Genomic DNA, 19,898 nt, shown 5'->3' on the forward strand with positions numbered 1-19,898 from the left:
CAGCTCCACCCCTTCCAAGTTTTCGTTTACTAGTTATATATTCTTTTGTCTGAGATTTAATCTCCCGCGTGTTTTTCCATTTTTATTACTCCGAAAATAGTAAAAAGTATTGGTTTACAAAAAAACCGCTTCATTAAGTGATACAAAATAAAGATAAAAGAGCAAAAGAGTTGATGATAAATAATAAAGAAAATATTTAAGTAAAATATTGGGCATACCTCAATAAAAACGTAGAAATTCCTGGTGGGCACGTGCAGATAGTGTAGATGCAGCAATTTACACCTGCTCTAACTCTCGCGATCTCCAACACCCTCTTTGGAAGGGTAAAGGGTTAATCAGTTAATCTCAGCTATATATACACTCTATTTATAAGCGCTACTACTTATGCTACTAGTATTGTGTAACAAATCTATAGCGGCACAAAGAAGTGGCCGGTTGTTTGATGCGATAAAACGCACGCCGGTTGTTGGTGTAACTCGTGCCGGTGATGATTCTATAATCAACACGAATGGAATTGAACGAATTCGTAATGGAATCAAAAATGAACTAAAACGGAAATAAATGAAACTAGCGAAAGAAGGGAGCAGACAAGCGGCCAGTAGCTTCTATACCAGATCTCGACAGAACTGGGCTCGATGCTGCTACTTCTCGACAACGACCAAGGGGGTGGCTTCATCCTCCCTTCATTCTATCCATCTCTCTCACTCTCTCTGGTTGGCTCAATTTTTTATGTGGCAAACCGTGGTGCCCTCTGCACGATCTGGGTGATGCATACGCGGTCTACTTCCTCCCTGCCACCCCCTCAAGTCCTGGAACGTGTTAGGGTTGGCCGAGAACAGGGCGGTGGTCGTTGAACTATCGTATATAGTTCATGTATCTGCGTAGATCTCGTGCGCGAAATTCGCAACTGACGTTCACTCCTATCTCACCCCTTGTTTCGACTATCTAATGCCTTTCCTCTTGTGGAGTTTCCCTGTTGAATTTACTCCCTCTTGAATTTTCACCACTTCTCTCCTCGTCCAGATCTTTGTTTTCGCACGAATCACGTACTTGGCAAATGGGAGTGGTTGTTAGCTCCCCTTACTTTCAAAATGCAAAACATTGTTTGTTGTTTTACTAATTTCGATCGACGCGGTGTTCGTTTTTACGTAAAAATGCTTCTTTTGTTTACCTTTCAAAAATTAGGTGATAATACTTGCTCCTAAACTACTTTTATTAGACAATGGTTATCCATTTTAGAAATAATAATGATGTTATATAGATTCATAATAAAATAAAATACAAATTAAATAAAAACTCACCAGTATTGTTATAAAACTGGATCTTTTGTATCATCAAAGCATTAAAATAAAGAATAAATTTCCATATTTAACCTACAAAAAAATAAATTATAATCAATTCAAATAACAATGATCTTCAATGAGAATTTTATTGAATTATTATCTAAAAATGTTAAGATAATTGATATTTACAAGATAATTCAGCTAAATAAGCCATGACAGCATTAAATAACAACGTTTCTCACACTATAAAATAAAGAAATTAACACATTTTAATCCGCTAACTGTTGAACTCCGGTTTGTTGATTACCATGGAAACAATGACGTCGTAAAAATTCACGCGGGGTTTTTTAAAAAACATTTTTTTCTTTCTCACTCAGTGTATATTTCAAATAAAAATTAATCAAAAAAATGATTTTACGTGTCCAATCATCAAAAATATACTCAATTAATTATTTTAGTAATTAAAATTTACATATCTAAATGTATTTCACTTAAAATATATATTTTTGAGTATGATGAAATACGTGAAAATTTTCAGAGAAGCACATGTATTCTCTTTCCAGCAGTATCGGTCAGAAGTTTATCTAATGTTTAAATATTTATAAATATATAAATAAATCATGTTCGTAACAAAGTTTTCTAAAATTATGACTGGATGGTAGGTATGTAATTATTTTTGCAAGTAAAATCAGATTAAATTGTGTAAACATAACTTTAATCTTCTATTCTTTGATATTCTAACCTTCAAATATCAGCATTTCAATACCTCAAATGCTTTAAATTCCCTAAATTGTTAATGGCACATTATGTATTCATCATAAATACATTTTTTTAAATATTATAGGATTGCCTGTACAGTTGTAGCATTGACTTCATTTTATTTCGCAAAGAAATCAATTGATAACCAACGTCGTGCTCTGATGCAAGAACGGAGAAAGGCAAAACTTGGCAAAAATTAATAAACAGCATAAATAATATTGGAAAGTGGATTAAAAAAAGTATATTAATAATAAGAAATATAATTGTTAAGATACAATGGCGGGATTACCTCAATTAGATGAAGCTAAATTAAAATTAGTTCAAGAATTGGAGATTGAGATGATGTCAGATATGTATAATAGAATGACATCAGCATGCCACAAGAAGTGCATTTTACCCAAATATGCAGAACCAGATTTGGGAAAAGGAGAATCTGTTTGTATAGATCGATGTGTAGCTAAATATCTTGATGTCCATGAAAAAATTGGTAAAAAGCTTACACAAATTTCTATGAATGAACATCAGAATACCGTCAACTCACCTACACCATCATGAAAATAGACTAATAATTATAGAATGAAAGCATTTCTGATGATATAACATAAATAACTAATTTTTTTCATTATTCTCTAAAGTTTTTTCCTGTAAATGTATCTTAGTTTTAACCAAAAACAATTTAAATGTAGATATGTTTGTATTTAGTACAAATTATAAAAATAAAAGTTTACTTTGTAGAAATTGGTTTCATTAAATTCATGAAAAATTACAAACTTTTATTTTATAGACACCATTGATTTATAAATAATGAACAAATGTTTCACTTAAAACAACTGTAGTAATTAAATAATTTTATGTTATGTAAGTTGTAAATGATCAAAAAATTACAACCAGAAATGAATTGATTTAGGTACAAAATTAAATAATTAAAACTTAACTTTTAATTAGAAATTATATAATCGTAACAGTAACACACGATTTAAATAATCTCTACTCGACATTTATTGATGGAAAATTTAATAAACAATTCATAATTGAAATATTCGCTAAAAACATTTTTTATAATCGAGTAGAAAATATTTTAAATATTTCATGAGATGAAAAACAAATCAAACACAAACTTAACTTATTTACACAAAGCTTGCATATGATTTACATCAACGCATTGTTTTGGAAGTTGAATTTGCTAGTTAAGCCACGATCTTCAAGAAAATGTGGAAAATTGCATGTTGCAACGCATTATTTTCTTTGTTTTTCATAAATTTCATTACTAGTGTGGCACTTCAATTCGATTAGTGAACGATTATTTATTAATCAACATTGTTTTCTTGCGGACGATTCAATGCAAGTATTAGTGTATGCTGGCCACCACCAGCAACTCTAATAGCTTGTTTTCCTTCTAACTGTTTACTTTTTATCAACATTGGAGCATCAACATCGTCTTCTTCACCGGTTCCTAATTGGCCGCTACTGCCCATTCCCCACGCAAATAACTTACCTGAAAAAATAATAAATAATTTAATTTTCTGACAGAGGTTTCAAATTTTTTACAATGTATTTTAATTTTCTTACCACTTTCCGTGACTGCAAAGGATTGCGCATTACCAGCAGCAATATCGATCACGTTTTCTGTCACTAAACTATCTATTCGTACCAGAGAATTAGCATCCGTACACTCTGGTCCTAAACCAAGTCTTCCATATTCTTTACGTCCCATAACATAAACGTCACCATCAGTATCAAGGGCAAGGGTATGATGTTGGCCACTACTGATGTGTATCCAGTCTCTGTCATTAAAAGTTTTTGATACTTTTGGATGATAGTAAGCTATAGTGTCTTTGAGACCTAAAAACGAAACAGATGATAAATAAATGTGTCACTATAATTGAAAATTTCATTATTTTTAATAAACAGTATTCTAGATTTACCTATTTGATGATAGTTATTTAATCCACATACATAAATATCTCCTTTGCTAACCTCTCTAGCAAATGTACAATATTGTCCAGCCCAAATGTCATTAAATTGTAATTTTTTCGTAACTTTAAATTCAATGAGACCTGGTTTTAATAAATTATCCATTCCATGACGATTATGTCTATCAGCGGATCTAGGGGCAACTCTTCCAAGTTGTCCCTGCTCTCCACATCCACATGTATAAATTCGTCCTTCTTCAGTAAGCATTACTAAATGATCAGCTCCTGATGCTATTTTTACTATTTTGATTCCTGGTAATACTTCAACGGGTTCACGTTCATTTCCTTTAATTGTCAAACCCATAGTTCCATGTGAATCCTTAAATATAAATTATAAGATTTAATATTTCTATCAATAAAACTTTTATATTATCTAAAATATCAGTGAAAAACATACCCTGAATGATCCCCAAGCAAATACTCTTCCATCACTCAATAAAGCAGCACTGTGAGAATCTCCAGCAGTTATTTGAACAACTTTGTCGTCTAAATTTACAAAACCTGGTACTGATTCTGATCCTTCTTTTGATGTATCTCTACCTAATGCTCCTTCATCATTACATCCAAATGATATAATTTTACCAGACTTCAATAAACATACATTATGCATTCCACCAGCAGCAATAGCTATCACATCAGAGTATCCAGGTATCACTGCTGGTCGCATTTTTTCCATAACATCTTCTCCTAAGCCTAACTGTCCAACATCTCCTTGACCAAATGATAAAATCACTCCACCAGTATCCACATTTCGTAGGTCAGGTTTTATTTCCAAGTCTGTTACAGAATTATTATATAAATGGTCTGAAAAATATGATTCCTAACCTAAGTTTAGATGATACATGTTACATGGAAATATTCAATTAAAATGAATGAAAGTATAAAAAAAAAGTAGTTTGAAAACATTTTGGAGTTACCTATTTTCTTTTTTATTTGTTTAGGCTTTTTTGTATCCTCATTTAAAGTTGAAGCAGCACGTTTTACTCCTTTTCTTGGCGGCACTAAAATGTTCATATAGATTAGGTTAGTTAATCACAAACTAAATTACGTACTCCAAAAATATAATGCTAGATAATTTTTTTAATAAATCTACTATTATAATATTTCTAAAGAACTTACTTTTTTAACATTTATTTCGGTGGAAAAAAAGAATAACGTCCAAAAGCTTGTTGGCGCCAAAACTTTACAGTTACTACTATCGTTATGAACTCCGTTATGGATGAAATTCACGAAATGGAAGCAGCATTAGGGTGCTTATACACTCGGCTTCATTGATGCCTGGTGTATCCCTGATGAGCAATTACCGACTGCAGGTATAATTTTTCTTTTACATTAATTTTCCGAACTAGAATTTTTCAAGCTTGGGCCAAAGAATACTGTCTTACCAGAGAAAAGATTGATTCAAATTTTAATTTTTTTATTGTTACGTCAAATCGTTCTGAAATTGATTGATTGTTTACGCGAAGGAATTATAAACGTTTTCTCTGTAAAACCCGCCAACAGTTATCTGTTCGTTGGTGCTGCCATGATCAGATAAATATTGAACTAAATAAAATGGCGGGGGTTTTGTGCGTCATATTGTTTTAATTTTATACAACTATTTTTTAAACAAAAATACTCCATTATTGATTAAAATCAATTTCATAACTGAAACTTATTATCATTTGTTGATGTAATTTTCGATCGTCATATGAATGAACATGATTGATTCTCATGTGTCATTCAACTTTTATCTGACAATTACTCTATAGATATTTATGACTTATCAACATATACACATTTATGTAAAAAAATGGTGATCAAATCTTTTTTATGGCAACACGTTTATAGTTACAGTACCTGTCCAAAAGTTACTCCAATCCAGAAAACGATAAGAATCGTAAGAAATAAAATGAAGACTGCCAACAGTTTTTCAATAAATGTAAGAAATAATACTATGAAGCAACTTATTGTTGATCGTTTCTCATGGTTACAAGAAAAAGCTCCAGGATTTTTAATCGATTCATCAAAAGTATGTGAATAAAATTCTTATTATTCCTATTTGCAATTTAAAATTTTTCAAAAACATTGAAATAAATTGGTGATAAATAAAATTTTTCACAGGTTCAAATAATTCATGAACCAACAGATTTCTATTCAATATTGCTGGAGAAAGCTAAAAATGTACGACAGAGAATAATTTTAGGCTCATTGTATATAGGAACAGGAGAATTGGAAAAAAATTTAGTTAGTATAATGAATAAAATTTCAATAGTTTCATTTTATTTGTATGTATTGAAGAATTCTAACTAATAATGATATCAATCTCAATAGATTAAAGCAATAGAACAGTCATTGGTAAACAGCAATGGTAAAGTCAAAGTAAATATTCTTTTAGACTACATGCGAGGTACACGTGGACAAACTAATTCTGTGAAAATGCTAGAACCATTATTAAAGAATAAATATGTTGATAGTTGTTCCATATCGTTGTATCATACTCCAAAGTTGAAAGGACTACTAAAACTGATACTTCCAAATCGATTCAATGAATTAATTGGATTACAACATATGAAAATTTACATTTTTGATGATTCTGTCATTATTAGTGGGTAAATCAATAATTAAATATATTTAATATTAAATATAATTTTACTTTATTTCATTCGATGATTAGCTATGAATAATATTTTTGTATTTTCATTAGGGCAAATTTGAGTAATGATTACTTCGTCAACCGACAAGATCGCTATTTTCTTATCGAAGACTGTAAAGAACTCAGCGATTTTTATTATAAACTAATAAGCCTCGTTGCAAAATTTAGTTTTCAACTCTTACCTGACAATAAACTAGTAGCACCAATTTTATTTAACAGTACAACAAAATCAAATGACCAAAATACTCTAAAGACTACTGTAGTACAAAACACGACTTTTATTGAATTAGCAAGAAATGAATTAACAACTTTCTATACCAATGAAATTAAAAAATCACACGATAGTCAACACAAACTTCTAAATGGATACAATAATAAATCATTAGATACATGGATCTTCCCATTAATTCAAATGGGTCAACTAGAAATTTTTTATGAATGTCAAATTACGCAAAAGCTACTTAAAACTGCACCTGAAAAATCTATTTTACAATTCGCTACTGGATATTTTAATTTAACAAAAGAATACTCTAATGCTTTATTGAATGATTGCAAAGCATCTTGCAATCTCCTTACAGCTCATCCCACAGCAAATGGATTTTATGGTGAGTTATCGATCATCAGATTTTGATCTTTTCTTGAATCAAGTTATTTTTTTTCTTTTAAAGGTGCAAAAGGAATTGCTGGTCAAATTCCAGCAGCATATACAATAATTGAAAAATCATTTTTTGATTCTTGCGAACGAATGAACTTAAACAATAGAATCAAACTTGAAGAATATATTCGTCCTGGATGGACATATCATGCCAAAGGTCTCTGGTATACTCTACCTAATGAACAGAAGCCATCTCTCACCTTAATTGGTTCTTCTAATTTTGGTAAGACAAATTTGATTGAAGAAATATATTCCAATATTATATCTTTAAATATAGGTTACAGGTCAGTTCATCGAGATTTAGAAACTCAACTTGTTTTAATAACGAGGAATGCAAAACTCCAAAATTGTTTACAAGAAGAATACGATCGTTTACGAAAGTATGCTCAACCGGTGAAAAGAGAATCATTTTCTCAGTATGAGAAGTCGATACCAAACTGGGTATATGCAGCAGTATTTTTATTCCGATATTATTTTTAACATTATTCTAAGTTATTAATAAATTATAAATAAATCTGTAAATGTATATAAAAGTTATAGACAAATTATTTTCATTAATTTGTTATATTTTATTCGGCACATGGTTGAAGTTAATGATGCATTGATTGAAATGAATTGTATCATTTGTATTTTCTTGGGCATTACATAAAAATGTTTCACAAAGATTTCATAAAAAATATTCAATAACAAAATTGAATAAAGTAAAGAGCACATGTTTGCGGTTATACTAATGCCTTGACACATTAAATTAATTATTTTTCTTCCATTGGGAAAACTTCTTCTTTAACAAAGAACTCAACGACCTCTTCCTCAACATTTTTAGTATCTGAATCTAATTCATCGGTATCTATATTATATCTCAACTCCAAACGACGTTTCTTCTGGCTATTCCACTCTTGCATACGTTTATCACGGAATTCATTAAATGATTTCATGAGAGTACAACGTTTATCAATGAGCTCTTTGGATGCTCTCGTTAATCGCATTCGATCTTTGCTTTCAAATTGAGCAGAATACCTCTTAAGATTTTTCTTTATTTCCTTTATTTGTTCCGGTGTTAAAAGTGTTGGTGGTCTAGGTCTCCACAGCAATTGATTGAAGGCATTTAAGTTAACCCGTTTTAGAATACGACCTTGGAATGTCCATATCCAGTAGCCGTTGTCCACATTTGTTTTCCAATTAGAAACAGCCGTGACGACGTATCTTCCAGTAGGATCCCATTCGACATCAGATGTTTGGTAATGGTCTGTTGAATTCATGATCGTGAAATCATTTGTATCTATAAACTCCAAAGCTCCAGCCATTGTTGTTAATCCTGCTAACACGATAAACTGTCCAGCTGGAGACCAGAATAAATGATTGCACGCTTTCTTGCTCAATTTTTTCAATAATGCTGGTTGATGTCCGAATCTCACTTCATAGAAGCTTACATTTACACTGGGTATTTCACCGTGTATGATAGCAAACTTACTACCGACTGGTTCCCAGGCAAAAGCATGAATTGGTTCTTTCATTTCAACACTATCCACTGGGATTTGTTTTTCACGCATATGGAAGATTTCAAAGTTGTACGACATACCTGTATACTTTTGCTCCGTTTTTTCTTTTTTCTTGGCGAATCTGTCAACTTTGACACACAAATAATCACCTGATTTTTGCCAAAAGATTTTACAATCAGCAACGTTGAAAAGATTTTTATTTCTGATTTCATTACGATTAGGTAATTCTAAAAGTGTGACTCTAGCAGGAACATCTTTATCTTCTGGAACCCAATAAGCAAGAACGTTATCTGTTGGAGACCAACTGAAGTCTCTTATTCCAGGTGTTTTAATACTTCTTTTGTCTAAAAGTCCAAATGAAGGTGTTTCATAAACACTAAGAATATCTGGGCCCATGCAAGCTAAGTATTTATCATCATGAGACCAACGGAAAATTGGCCAAACTGATGAACCATCAGGGAAAAAGGATCGTTTTTCATGTCCTGTAAGTATATCCCATATTACCAAACGTTTTTGATCGGCACTGCCGTCTAATCTTGGTGAATAAGTCACAAGATATCTCTCCAATGGTGAGAAATCTATGCATTCGACGCCGTTTTGGCTAAACCGAGCTTGCTGTTCGAATTTTGGTCCACCCCAAAGAGCTACACCTGGCTTGTGGAAAGTGGCTAAATATGTTCCAAGAGGTGACCACTTAACATAGGTTTCTGTCCACCTAGCACGTTCTTCAACTAGAGATGGTTCGGGTGCTGAATTCAACCATATTTGAACTGCGACATTAGCACCATTTCCACAAAGCACACTAAATTGGTCATATGCATCTGGTTCAAGAAGGTAATAATGTAAGTCATGGGCTGCTTTGTAAGGTTGCGGCTTGGGTGGTTCCCAATCTTTTGGAATTTCTTCATATTTTTTGAAGTCTGTGAATAAGTTTACTTTAAACGTATGCTGTTTGTCTATCTTGTAGTTGTTTGTAGCCTTTACTGCAGCAGCAGCGTTCAGTGGATTGTTGTATTCAAGAAAAATGTATCTAAATTACAATAAAAAATATTACTAATTATAATGATTTAAAAAATAATTTTAAAAAACAATCGGAAATGCAATATTACCCTTTCGTGATTCCATTTTCATTTTTCGGATAATACTTATTAACAATGGTACCGAATTTACCGAATACTTTATTAATCAATGTATTAAATTTTTCCAAACGTTCTGGTTCGACTTGTGGAGCACCGTCTACCACAATGACCGATTCAACTCCATCAGTTTCAGATGGCTTTTGTGATAATATATCTCCCACAAGTTCTGAAAAAATTAATTAAATATTTTAGCAATAATTATGAATGCCAAACATACTACAGACTAATGACAAGAGATGCCGAAAGAGCGTGGCTTCAACTTTGTAATTACAGGTTATGTTGCATGGTAATATACCATTCCCGGTATTCCCTCATAGCCATGCCTTTAAATCATACTAAAATATTCATTTTATATTGCCTAATTATAATTAATTATCTGCTGTGAAAAATTATTAGTCTAAATAATCGAATATTGTTAATTTAAGCTGATTTTAACATGAAAAGTGACGTAAGTAACCATGTAAATTGACTCCTACCTTCATCGGTGATGTCGTCAACGTAACCCTCAGGATCACTGAAATTTGGCTCTTCATCGGTTGCACTGTCGTTCATAACACTCTCGTCATTGTTTTTTGATGTATTTTCATTTTGATTATTCTTATCTAGCGTTGTTTTTTTGGCCATTTTGTACAATATTTGCACTGATTGAAAGGTTAGGCGAGTTCTCCACGCATCCAACACGACAGAAGCCAAAGATGGCAGATTCGCATAGCGCCATCATGTCCATTTCCCTTTTTTTGTGAACTACTACTTCCTATTGATCACCACGTGCTTGTCTAATCACAAGTATTTTAACCTATAAAAAAGAATCGAAAAATTGTTGTGCTCTTTAAGATTGGATTAATTATTATTAAAAAAGTATGACTATCTTTCACGACGAAGTAGAAATTGAAGATTTCGAGTGTGATGAAGATGAAGAAATGTATTATTACCCTTGTCCATGTGGGGATCGTTTTCAAATTTCATTAGCTGAATTACTTGCTGGTGAAGAAGAAGCAACGTGTCCTTCGTGTTCTCTTGTTGTCAAAGTCATTTACGATAAAGAAGTTTTTCGAGCGAAGCACGAAGAAGTACAGAAGAAAACATATACAGAAGCAAAAAAGGAAATAGCATAAGGTTCGTTAATTATCATTTTATGTACTTCATTATTTACTTAATGAGTTGCAAAACATTGCATCATGATCAACTTTGTAATTTATGTAATGAATAATTTATTATACTCTACTTTTAAGTTTACTTTTATGTTTAAGACAAAAAACTAGCTCTTCAGCTTATATATTGTTTTATAATTAAATATTTAAAATATTTTTTAGGATTATTGAATAAAAATCAAATAAATTACCGTTCGTATTAAATCTACAATCATCATGGCACATAGAGGAAGAGGAAGAGGCAGAGCCTCAATGTCAATAAGCACTGAACAGTTGGGATTTGGAAAAGGCGAAACTTTACCACCTCCAGTTCTTCAACCTCCACCAAAATATCCTCCTCTTGAATTCAAAGCACCTCCTCCGGAGATGACCGCTGAGTTTTCTTATCTTTTAGAACTTAAACGAGATTTCACTGAAACTGTTTACGAATCTTTAAGTAATGTTCAGTCTGGTTATGTTAAAAAAGACATAGAAAGGTACTCGGATCGTTACCAAGAAATTATGTCTAACAAAGTTAAATACGAAGAGTCTTGTGATTGGAATTCGATGCCAAGAGAATTAAAGTCTTCTCTAGCAAAAAGAAAAGCAAAGGAATTAAAAGAATTAAAACAAACTGCGAAAAAGATTAAAAAGGAAGTTGATATTGATAAAAAACTTGCTGAACTTGAGAAAAAAGAAAATACAAATGAAAATGAAGCAGAAGAAGACGCAGATAATGATGAAGATGATGAAGACAAAGATCCAGACGAAAATGTAGAAGATGAGGAGGCAGAAGTTGATGAAGAAATGGATGATGGTACTGATTATGTAAATAATTATTTCGATAATGGAGAAGGTTATGATGATGAAGAAGACAATCTTGACGATGGACCTATTTATTAATCAATAAAAACTCGTTTTCTTAAAATTCTTCAAAAAGTTTCAATTTTTATGTTGGAAATGAAAGTAAATAGACCATTTAAATTTGTGACTATTCAGATGATTTCTTTATGTTTGTAATTAATTATAAGATATCAAGTTTTATATGATGATAGCATAAGAAATTCCATTAAATTATTAATACTACTCAATAATTTTTACTAATAATTATATTAGTATGTAACAGTATGTAATGTATATATGATACATTTGATAATAAATGAATTATTTTATTATCATAGCAAAGAACGTTTTTGAGATAAGGATAGTAGTAGAGAAGGCTGGAGTGGCACTAATTATATCTATATAATATATAGCTATGATGAATTTTCCATCTCACTAATTTTAAGATGAAAGACCCAGGTATTATCTAAATTCTATGATGATATTGAAATTTTAAATTTATGATTCAATGTTTGATGAGTAGCTGATTTTCTATCAGAGTTGATATCAGTTTTTTTATCAACGAGAATATTCATGAACACTACACATTTTGAAAGAATTATGATTGAATGAATGGAAAATGAATAAGATGTTAAATGACATGCTTTTACTAAAATCTTAGAATTTGTGTAGATGGGTATTGAACGGATAAATTATTTTTAAATTGTAAATAATAAATTTAAATTTATTTAAGGATGCTATGGATACTAAAAAGAAGTTATTTTCGAGTATTTCTTTATTCATGATTATTTATTTGTAATAACAATTGAGTCTTTCATCTTATATAGTAATAAAACCGTCTCCCTGTATCTAGTCGGTTAGGGAAATAAAAACACAAATGTAAAAATAAGATAAAGACAAGATACTTTATATTCACTCGTGTCTCATCTTAATAATTAAACAATTTTTTCATCTAAAAAGCTTTTAAGATGAACTTAACAAGTAAGGGAAAATAATTGGACATTTTCCAGTCTTCACAATCATTCTTAATACACTTTCCATACCAAAATAATTAGCAAATTATAATTAAAAGTCATAACAAACAATCGCTGAAATATCGCAATATTGTAATACGATCATTAATGCTTTTTTTTGTTACTTTATCAACGATATCAACTCGAGAAAAATTTAATCGTATCAAACATAATCACACTGCTAAATTATAGACTCAGTCATGTCAATTATATTTTTGTTTCTCATTTTTATTTTACGCACTGTGCCGGCAACTGTTTTGCAAAATATGAGAAACACATTTTACTCTCTTTTCTTTATTCAATCTTCTTTACTATTTCATTCCACTGTCTTAATTACATAATTATACCCTGCAGAAACTAATTATAAGGCAACATCATACCTATTTAAATACTTTATCATCACATTTAATACAATTATATGAATAATACTTGAATACACTCACTTATAATAATCAATTGGAACTAAAATCAAATCGCATATTGAGTTACAAATTCGTTGTATCTCCGATCTTAAACTCTGACATATCATATAAACAATAAATCAACAATACTTTATTAATTATACTATACTTTGCATCACCAGCTTGCCAAGATTCTCGTATTTTAGCAAAACAGCTCGGTTCGAATCTCTTTTTGCTTTCAGCACATTGACAAAACAATGAATTTTAAAGAAAAAAATTTATTTCATATAAAATTTTATCAACAATTAATTTAGAAATGTTTATTTATTAAATAAAGCTTTGTCTACTTTTTTTTTGTTATTTCATTGTTTTTTTTTTTTGCATAAACTTTGAACTTGAAATACTCTTATGAAGGAAAGTAGATTAACAAATGATTTATTAGAAAATATTTAAATATTTTCAAATAATTGACTTTTATTAATCCAATTTTTTCTTTTAAAATTCATATTTCATCACAATGCGCACAATTTTTAACTGGATTTCACCATTAATTCTTCTTCATTTTTTTCTCATGTTCACTTTATTTCAATTCATTGTTTAAATATTGTATATAATTGTCGTATAATATGATCTATCTATTCATAATAGGCATTACGGACTAAGGCGGGGATGCAAAAAGAAATCCCGGGTTGCCTTCATCGTTTTAGATATCTGTTTAATCCAAAACGATTACTCCTCTTAATTTTTATTCATTAATCAATAATCATTAATCATCATTATTAATAATTAATTATTTTTTTAAATTTTTTGTAATTTTATTCTTTTTTCTCGTCTTCTACTTTATTTCTCCAGTCTACTGGAAAATATAGTCCTCTCTCTCTTCTTTCACACCTACAATATTAATCGCAGCATACCATGTAATCCCGTTTACATTATTAATTTTAAATGGGATTGTCATCACTCATCTACACTGATTAATCGTTTCTAAAAGTAACGCTCGTTAGTTCTTCTTCTGAACATCATTTGTTGTTTATATAAACAAATAATCGTGGCCAGCACGTGCATCGGTCCATCATCTATTAATCGTTATCATTTAAAAACGATTATTCGCATTTCATGTTTCAAATATAAAAAATAAAAAGCCCAGTTTTTACAGTCTCAGATGCCTTCGTGAGGCAATTGGACAAAGGGTTAAGAAGAGAATCACATATTTCTTCATTTCTGCGTTATTTTTTTTTACCCAGAAGATCACAAGAAGTGCCTATAGATTTAGACGGGCAGTGTGAGCTTGCAAAGTGCACTCGAAAAAAATCCTTCATCTATTTTATTTTATTTCATAGATCATTTATTATTAATCATTATGCTAAAAATATGAATTAATGAAAATTAATTGTAAACACTAATTAGGTATGCCGCAGTTTAAGAATGATTTTGGCTTGCTTTTGTATGCATCGAACTGATATAATTGAGAGAGAGGCCATAACTTTGGATGTCGTTGATAGAAAATAGAGTTAAATAAATGAAAAAGCTCGAGAGCATAGCCACCAGTTCTTAGGCAAAATCTTATTTAATCTTGAAGGACTTACGACCACTTTTACATTATACTTATTACTGTTTGTTCAGAAAATAGTTTCTTTTTTATTTTTGTAACATAACGAAAATCACAGAAATTAAAATCTTTAATATTTTTTTATATTGAAAGATCAATAATTCAGATTGTTTTTTTCTTTTTTTTTTATTACAAAAGTATCTTGACCGATCGATAAAACAAATGTTTATTCGATTTAACTTGATAATCCTAAAGGTCATGTTGATTTTACAAATCCCTGATTCATCTAGTTTCTAGCAATTTCAAAATTTCTACAGTATTTTTTATTTAAAACAAATTTGAGTAATAAAAGTTCATTTTAGATGATAAAAAATGTTTTTATCGTTTTATACAATCTTTAATATTTTGATTTTGATTGATTTTACTATAAAATGTTTAGAAAAATGTATTGAAAAAATGTTCTGGTTAAATAAAATGAAGGTAAAAGTGGTCATGAGTTGAAACAGCTTGACTCTTCTTTGCTAAGATCCTCCTCAATCCTACGTTCATCAAATTCCATCAGTCATTTTATGAATACTTTTGAAATTTTTTTTGCATCGGTTTTTTGTTTTATATTTTTTTTTTGTTTTTGTTTAGCTCCTGAATTAGTTCATTTAGATTGATTAGTTTTCTTTCTGTTACTACGGTTGGTAAATTTTCTTGGACTTTGGACGTGGATCTGGATGGAGTGTGGTATACACTGGTGTATTATTCAACGCGCGTGAGAGAAAAAGCTCTTTTATTTTATCGTTACTATATGAATTCAGAATTTTTGTTCCACTACTCACCATTAATTTTCGGTCTAATAACTCCATTGTCTCTCATTAAAAACACCAGAAAGGAAGTTGTTCCCCAAAGAGCCGCTGCTGCGAGGCTAATTAAAAAACTTGATTCAAAATTTTTTCGTCTTCTATGGCAATGTATTAATTCTATCTATATATTTGTATGTAAATATATATAAGTCAATGTCAATCACCCGTATGCTCATCGGCTAATTGTTCCTCGGGGAACATCTTCAGGGGTTTTGTCATTTATTTTTCAAGATATCACTTAAAAGTATTGGAATCATACTGGTGATTTATTTCACCATAAACAAGAATTTTTATCTTGTTGATGAATAGCTAACAAACAGACAAAAAATGTCAATTCATAATCAATTGATTAATTAATTAAAGCAGTAATTCATTTATAATCAGTTTATGTCTATGTTTTCTCGTTGATACAGTCGTAACGAGTCAACTTCAACTGCTCGATTCAAAACCACACGAAATTTATCTCAATTCCGTGGATATAAATAAATAAATAAGGGTTTATTAAAAAATTTCAGACGGAATGTAACGTAGAGCAAACGTTCGATTTTTTTGTTATAGCTACGTTGATGATTTTTTTCGGTTTTTTTTTGTTTTTGATGAATTTATTCTGAATATTTATGTCATTGTTTATCATTTTCCACCAGCGTTTATTTCTTCTCTTCATTTTCTTTTTTTAATAATGTAACCTATCTAGAATTATCGATTAATCTTTGTGGAGATTGATGAATTTTATGAACCAGGCTTCGATCACGAGTACATTGGCTAGTAAAAAGCATCGAAGGAAATCCTCTTGTTGATGTTGCCGAGGAAAAATCATTTTTAAACCAAACAAAAAAGTTTTAAAAGAAATTTGATCAGAGTATTAAATCATAGTTTACTCTCATAAGATCAATAAATGGCTGTAAACATTGAAATTCTTAGAGGAGAAGATGAAAAAAAATGTCTTCAATGTAAAAATTGATTCCTATTATTATTTAGCCAACGTGAATGGTTATTTATTTAAAAAATGATTTTTCTCAATTCTAAAAGATGATGGATAACTCGTGGTTAATTTTAAGAAGCTAGATTAACAAAAGCTTGGTCTTAAATTCTTGATGCAAAAATGAATAACTTTAACACCATCATCGTCATTAATATCATCATCATTATCAATAATAATTATTAGTTTTCTTCATTATTATTTATTTTTTTGCTTTATTATTATTTTTCTCCTCGAGTCATGAGTAATCTAAAATGCACAAAGCAGGCAAGACTATTAATTTATATCGTATAATAGCATATGAAGCTTTTCTAGCGATGTGTCAATCGCTATCCTGGGATTTCACTGTCATGCATTTTTATCCCTATCATCAAGACTGTCCTATGTTTTTACTATCTTCATCATTATACACTTCTTAAGTGAGTCCTTAAGAGTGTTTCACACAGTTCATTATCACGCTCTACAAAGACAAGCACTTAGCTTAGAAAGATGACAAGCGAAATGTTGACATTCACTTTCTCATTTGTCATCTTATCAAACTCTGTGATCTAGTCTTTATTTCAGTAGCATCTTGTTTGCATTTTATTTTTAAGCTTGACTATCAGAGCCACCTTTACCCCAAAACTTGTCAAATCGATTACGTGCTTTTTCAAGGACATCACTTGCTACTGATCTTTGAGCAGATCCAGGACTTAGAGTTGGTGTTCCCATAGCCACATTAAAAGGCATTGTTCCACTGGCACCACTTCCTCCCGGTGGTGCTACAGGACTTTCAGCTTCTAGAACTCTATATCCACCATGCGTTACAGCTCCTGTCGTCGCTGGTGCAGTTGTTGTAGCTGGAGTGGCTGATTCTGTTTGGCTCTTTTCAAATTCAAATACTGGGTCTTCTAAACATCTCAAATTCGTTCCAGCCACAGGTTTTATCGAAGAATCCTGTGGAGGCTCTTTGTGTTCCTCTGGGGCCATTGAATCCTAAAATAATTTAAGTCAATATAAATAACTAAATATTGTGAGTAATAAACCATCAACTTCATGTAACTTTTCAATTAGTACATTGAATATCAATCAAATGTTTTTAGTAACACATCCGGGAAATTATCTTTCGTCATAATAATAGACCAACTAATAGCTAACATACGAATTAATCATACAGATACTACTAAAGAATGAAAGAAATTTGAATAGTATTAGTAATTGTGAATATCGATATATATATGATCAGCATTTAGATATAATAAAGAATGAAGATCAATATATAACATATGAACATTGTCATTATGAGGATTTTCATTATCAAGATTCACCATTCAAACTCTTAATTGCAGATGAAAATTCTTTCTCTAAAAGTAAAAAAAGGAATGCTTAAGTAATGAAAATTTTTTACTTCTGTTATTCCAAGTTCTTTTTTTTTTAATAAAATAAAATAATAAAATAGAAACATATCTTGATCATTTTTTGAATCAACCAAGCTTAGAGATGGAAACGATAACAAATATTTTTATTTCCTCATAAGCATATTCAATTGAACTTGATACTAGTCGTGACAGAATGTAATAAAAAAATATATAAATAATATGATAATAAGATCAGAAAATATATAAACTTTGTTCACGAAATATAAACTGATACTATGATTCTTTGATATAAAATATTCAATTTCTGATTGAATAGTCAATTAAAAAGCGATAGAGATATTATTTTACCTTATCACTTTGAGTTGGTGTGGGTGTACCCTGTAGATTGCTGGGCAGAGGACTGTCTCTCTCCGAATCTGGGTCCTTGTGCCCATTCAGACCTGTATAACTCCCCAGGGAGACACTCTCGCTCTCTGGTGACTTGTAACCCGAGTGTTGAGAGTGTTGATGGGATTTGTGCAGTGCTGCTAACTCCGGTGGAGCTGATTGTGGAGCTGATGGTACTGTTGATGGTGCTACCCAGGTTTTCGCTTCGCTGTGCGGTCTGGTCAACGGTTCCCCTTTAATTAGATAGAAATAAATTAAAACATTTTTATATTTAGCTATACTATAATTGAATTTGGAAACTTTTCAGCAGTTTACCTACTCAATAAACATACATTTGAGGTTGAATAGTTGAAAATGTGTGAGAATAATAATAATTAAAGTTTGACAGGTTTTTATTAATGTTTATTTAATAGAAAAATGATTAGTTTAATTATTTGAATAATTACGAATAAAGATGCGATAAAATAAATACAAATAGATTATAGTTAGATTTAATGAAAGGATTGATTGGAAAAAAATACTTGATTGAAGTTCAATATTTAAACTTAGCTTTAAAAATAAATGATAAATTTAGAAAAATTAATTGGATTGACTTGAATATATTTTAATGAAAGATTTTCTAATATTTTAATAATATAGTTAATTAATTTGAATTTCATTCCATAATGTTCATTAAAAATGAAACTTGAATAGCTCATCAAAGCATCATCAATTAGAAATTTAATAGTTTCAAGAGCAGTAAAATTAATAATTATGGTTTAGAGATTTCTTATGCTTAATTAATTAATGAATCTATTAATTAAACGTTGAAACTTACCCTCCCTCACGTTTTGGGTCACGGTGAACGTCTTGCCGGTGTCTAGGGGAACTGTCCAATTGACTGGTTCTGGAGATCGCATGATCATTTGCTCTGGAGACTTGACCCTTGTTGGCTCGGGCGGACTCTTGACCACCGGCTCGTCGTCGAACCACGGGCTGCTGCTTATCACTGCGGTTGCCGATGGCACTTGCACGGTGGCAGATTGCGACGGGGGGGTCGATGCGACGCTCGAATCTCCTCCGGTAGCATCTCCGTTCACCTGTGGTTCTGCCGTCACTGGAATGACCAATGGTTGGAGCTTATTTGGCAATTATATTTGCTTACTTCTTTTCAAGGGCAAGCTCGCCATCGACGTGAATTCAATTATTATCCAATTTTGAATTAATTCATTATTCTTTAAAAACTTTATTAAAAAATTCCAAAATATACAAATATTTTTTTTAACTTTCAGTTTGTTAATTGAGTGATTCTGGAATCTTCTGATCTTGAAATATTTTCTTTTATTCAATTTTAATAATGGAATATTTTGGTTTCCAATCGAAATTTCGCGCTCGAAACGTTTCATTTCTTTGATGAAAAAAAAATTTCCACTTCAATGTATCCTCTTATGAGAATTTTCTACAC

At 30.8% G+C, this 19,898-nt stretch overlaps 7 protein-coding genes across 27 annotated transcripts in view; 3 read left to right on the forward strand and 4 right to left on the reverse strand.

Annotated features, from left to right (window-relative positions):
• The window catches only part of fne (found in neurons), a 34,968-nt gene extending 33,397 nt beyond the window's left edge, over positions 1 to 1,571 (reverse strand). The window contains exons 1-2 of one of the 2 annotated variants that reach the window (XM_035078116.1): positions 1,473 to 1,571; positions 1,302 to 1,373 (exon numbers count right to left, since the gene is read on the reverse strand). The gene's annotated coding sequence lies outside the window, so the exon portion shown is untranslated. Of the gene's footprint in view, positions 1 to 218; positions 611 to 1,301; positions 1,374 to 1,472 lie in introns of those variants that run through there. The other variant, XM_035078119.1, reaches the window with a different exon arrangement.
• Positions 1,572 to 1,794: 223 nt separating this feature from the next.
• On the forward strand, positions 1,795 to 2,789 carry Tim10 (translocase of inner membrane 10). Of its 2 annotated transcripts, none has more exons than XM_035078147.1 (2): positions 1,795 to 1,941; positions 2,128 to 2,789. In XM_035078147.1, exon 2 carries the CDS (start codon positions 2,319 to 2,321, stop codon positions 2,595 to 2,597), a length of 279 nt encoding a protein of 92 aa, XP_034934038.1. In that variant the 5' UTR covers positions 1,795 to 1,941; positions 2,128 to 2,318; the 3' UTR covers positions 2,598 to 2,789. The 2 variants fall into 2 exon arrangements, with proteins under 2 accessions (XP_034934038.1, XP_034934037.1); XM_035078146.1 differs by having other exon boundaries at positions 1,797 to 1,945.
• A 517-nt stretch (positions 2,790 to 3,306) lies between these two features.
• Positions 3,307 to 5,288, reverse strand: LOC118063902 (regulator of chromosome condensation-like). 2 transcript variants are annotated; one of them, XM_035078145.1, is made up of 6 exons: positions 5,135 to 5,288; positions 4,933 to 5,016; positions 4,413 to 4,792; positions 3,968 to 4,334; positions 3,612 to 3,884; positions 3,307 to 3,537 (listed from the first exon to the last, which is right to left on the reverse strand). In XM_035078145.1, coding segments are annotated over exons 1-6 (1,293 nt in total). In that variant the 5' UTR covers positions 5,136 to 5,288; the 3' UTR covers positions 3,307 to 3,349. The 2 variants fall into 2 exon arrangements, with proteins under 2 accessions (XP_034934036.1, XP_034934035.1); XM_035078144.1 differs by having other exon boundaries at positions 4,413 to 4,819.
• Positions 5,289 to 5,558: 270 nt separating this feature from the next.
• Positions 5,559 to 7,824, forward strand: PGS1 (Phosphatidylglycerophosphate synthase 1). The gene is made up of 6 exons (XM_035078192.1): positions 5,559 to 6,026; positions 6,119 to 6,241; positions 6,329 to 6,606; positions 6,702 to 7,255; positions 7,319 to 7,528; positions 7,583 to 7,824. Exons 1-6 carry the CDS (start codon positions 5,808 to 5,810, stop codon positions 7,783 to 7,785), a joined length of 1,587 nt encoding a protein of 528 aa, XP_034934083.1. The 5' UTR covers positions 5,559 to 5,807; the 3' UTR covers positions 7,786 to 7,824.
• Positions 7,825 to 7,912: 88 nt separating this feature from the next.
• On the reverse strand, positions 7,913 to 10,651 carry eIF3b (eukaryotic translation initiation factor 3 subunit b). The gene is made up of 3 exons (XM_035078191.1): positions 10,420 to 10,651; positions 9,914 to 10,109; positions 7,913 to 9,834 (listed from the first exon to the last, which is right to left on the reverse strand). The coding sequence occupies exons 1-3, from the start codon at positions 10,565 to 10,567 to the stop codon at positions 8,058 to 8,060; spliced, it is 2,121 nt and encodes a 706-aa protein (XP_034934082.1). The 5' UTR covers positions 10,568 to 10,651; the 3' UTR covers positions 7,913 to 8,057.
• Positions 10,652 to 10,920: 269 nt separating this feature from the next.
• On the forward strand, positions 10,921 to 12,001 carry Polr3G (RNA polymerase III subunit G). Its single transcript, XM_035078193.1, has 2 exons — positions 10,921 to 11,059; positions 11,257 to 12,001. The coding sequence occupies exon 2, from the start codon at positions 11,311 to 11,313 to the stop codon at positions 11,974 to 11,976; it is 666 nt and encodes a 221-aa protein (XP_034934084.1). The 5' UTR covers positions 10,921 to 11,059; positions 11,257 to 11,310; the 3' UTR covers positions 11,977 to 12,001.
• A 1,377-nt stretch (positions 12,002 to 13,378) lies between these two features.
• LOC118063921 (cell surface glycoprotein 1) overlaps positions 13,379 to 19,898 on the reverse strand; it is a 48,140-nt gene continuing 41,620 nt past the window's right edge. For all 18 annotated transcript variants that reach the window (XM_035078173.1, XM_035078171.1, XM_035078175.1 and 15 more), the window contains 3 exons: positions 19,272 to 19,550; positions 18,416 to 18,687; positions 13,379 to 17,684 (listed from right to left, as the gene is read on the reverse strand). In XM_035078173.1, coding sequence (XP_034934064.1) covers positions 17,298 to 17,684; positions 18,416 to 18,687; positions 19,272 to 19,550 — 938 coding nt within the window. In that variant the 3' untranslated portion in view covers positions 13,379 to 17,297. The remainder of the gene's footprint in view (positions 17,685 to 18,415; positions 18,688 to 19,271; positions 19,551 to 19,898) is intronic.

The sequence above is a fragment of the Chelonus insularis genome, unplaced genomic scaffold, assembly GCF_013357705.1.
Source record: "Chelonus insularis isolate UGA/USDA-ARS -01 unplaced genomic scaffold, ASM1335770v1 contig_150_pilon, whole genome shotgun sequence".
Lineage (NCBI taxonomy): Eukaryota > Metazoa > Arthropoda > Insecta > Hymenoptera > Braconidae > Chelonus > Chelonus insularis.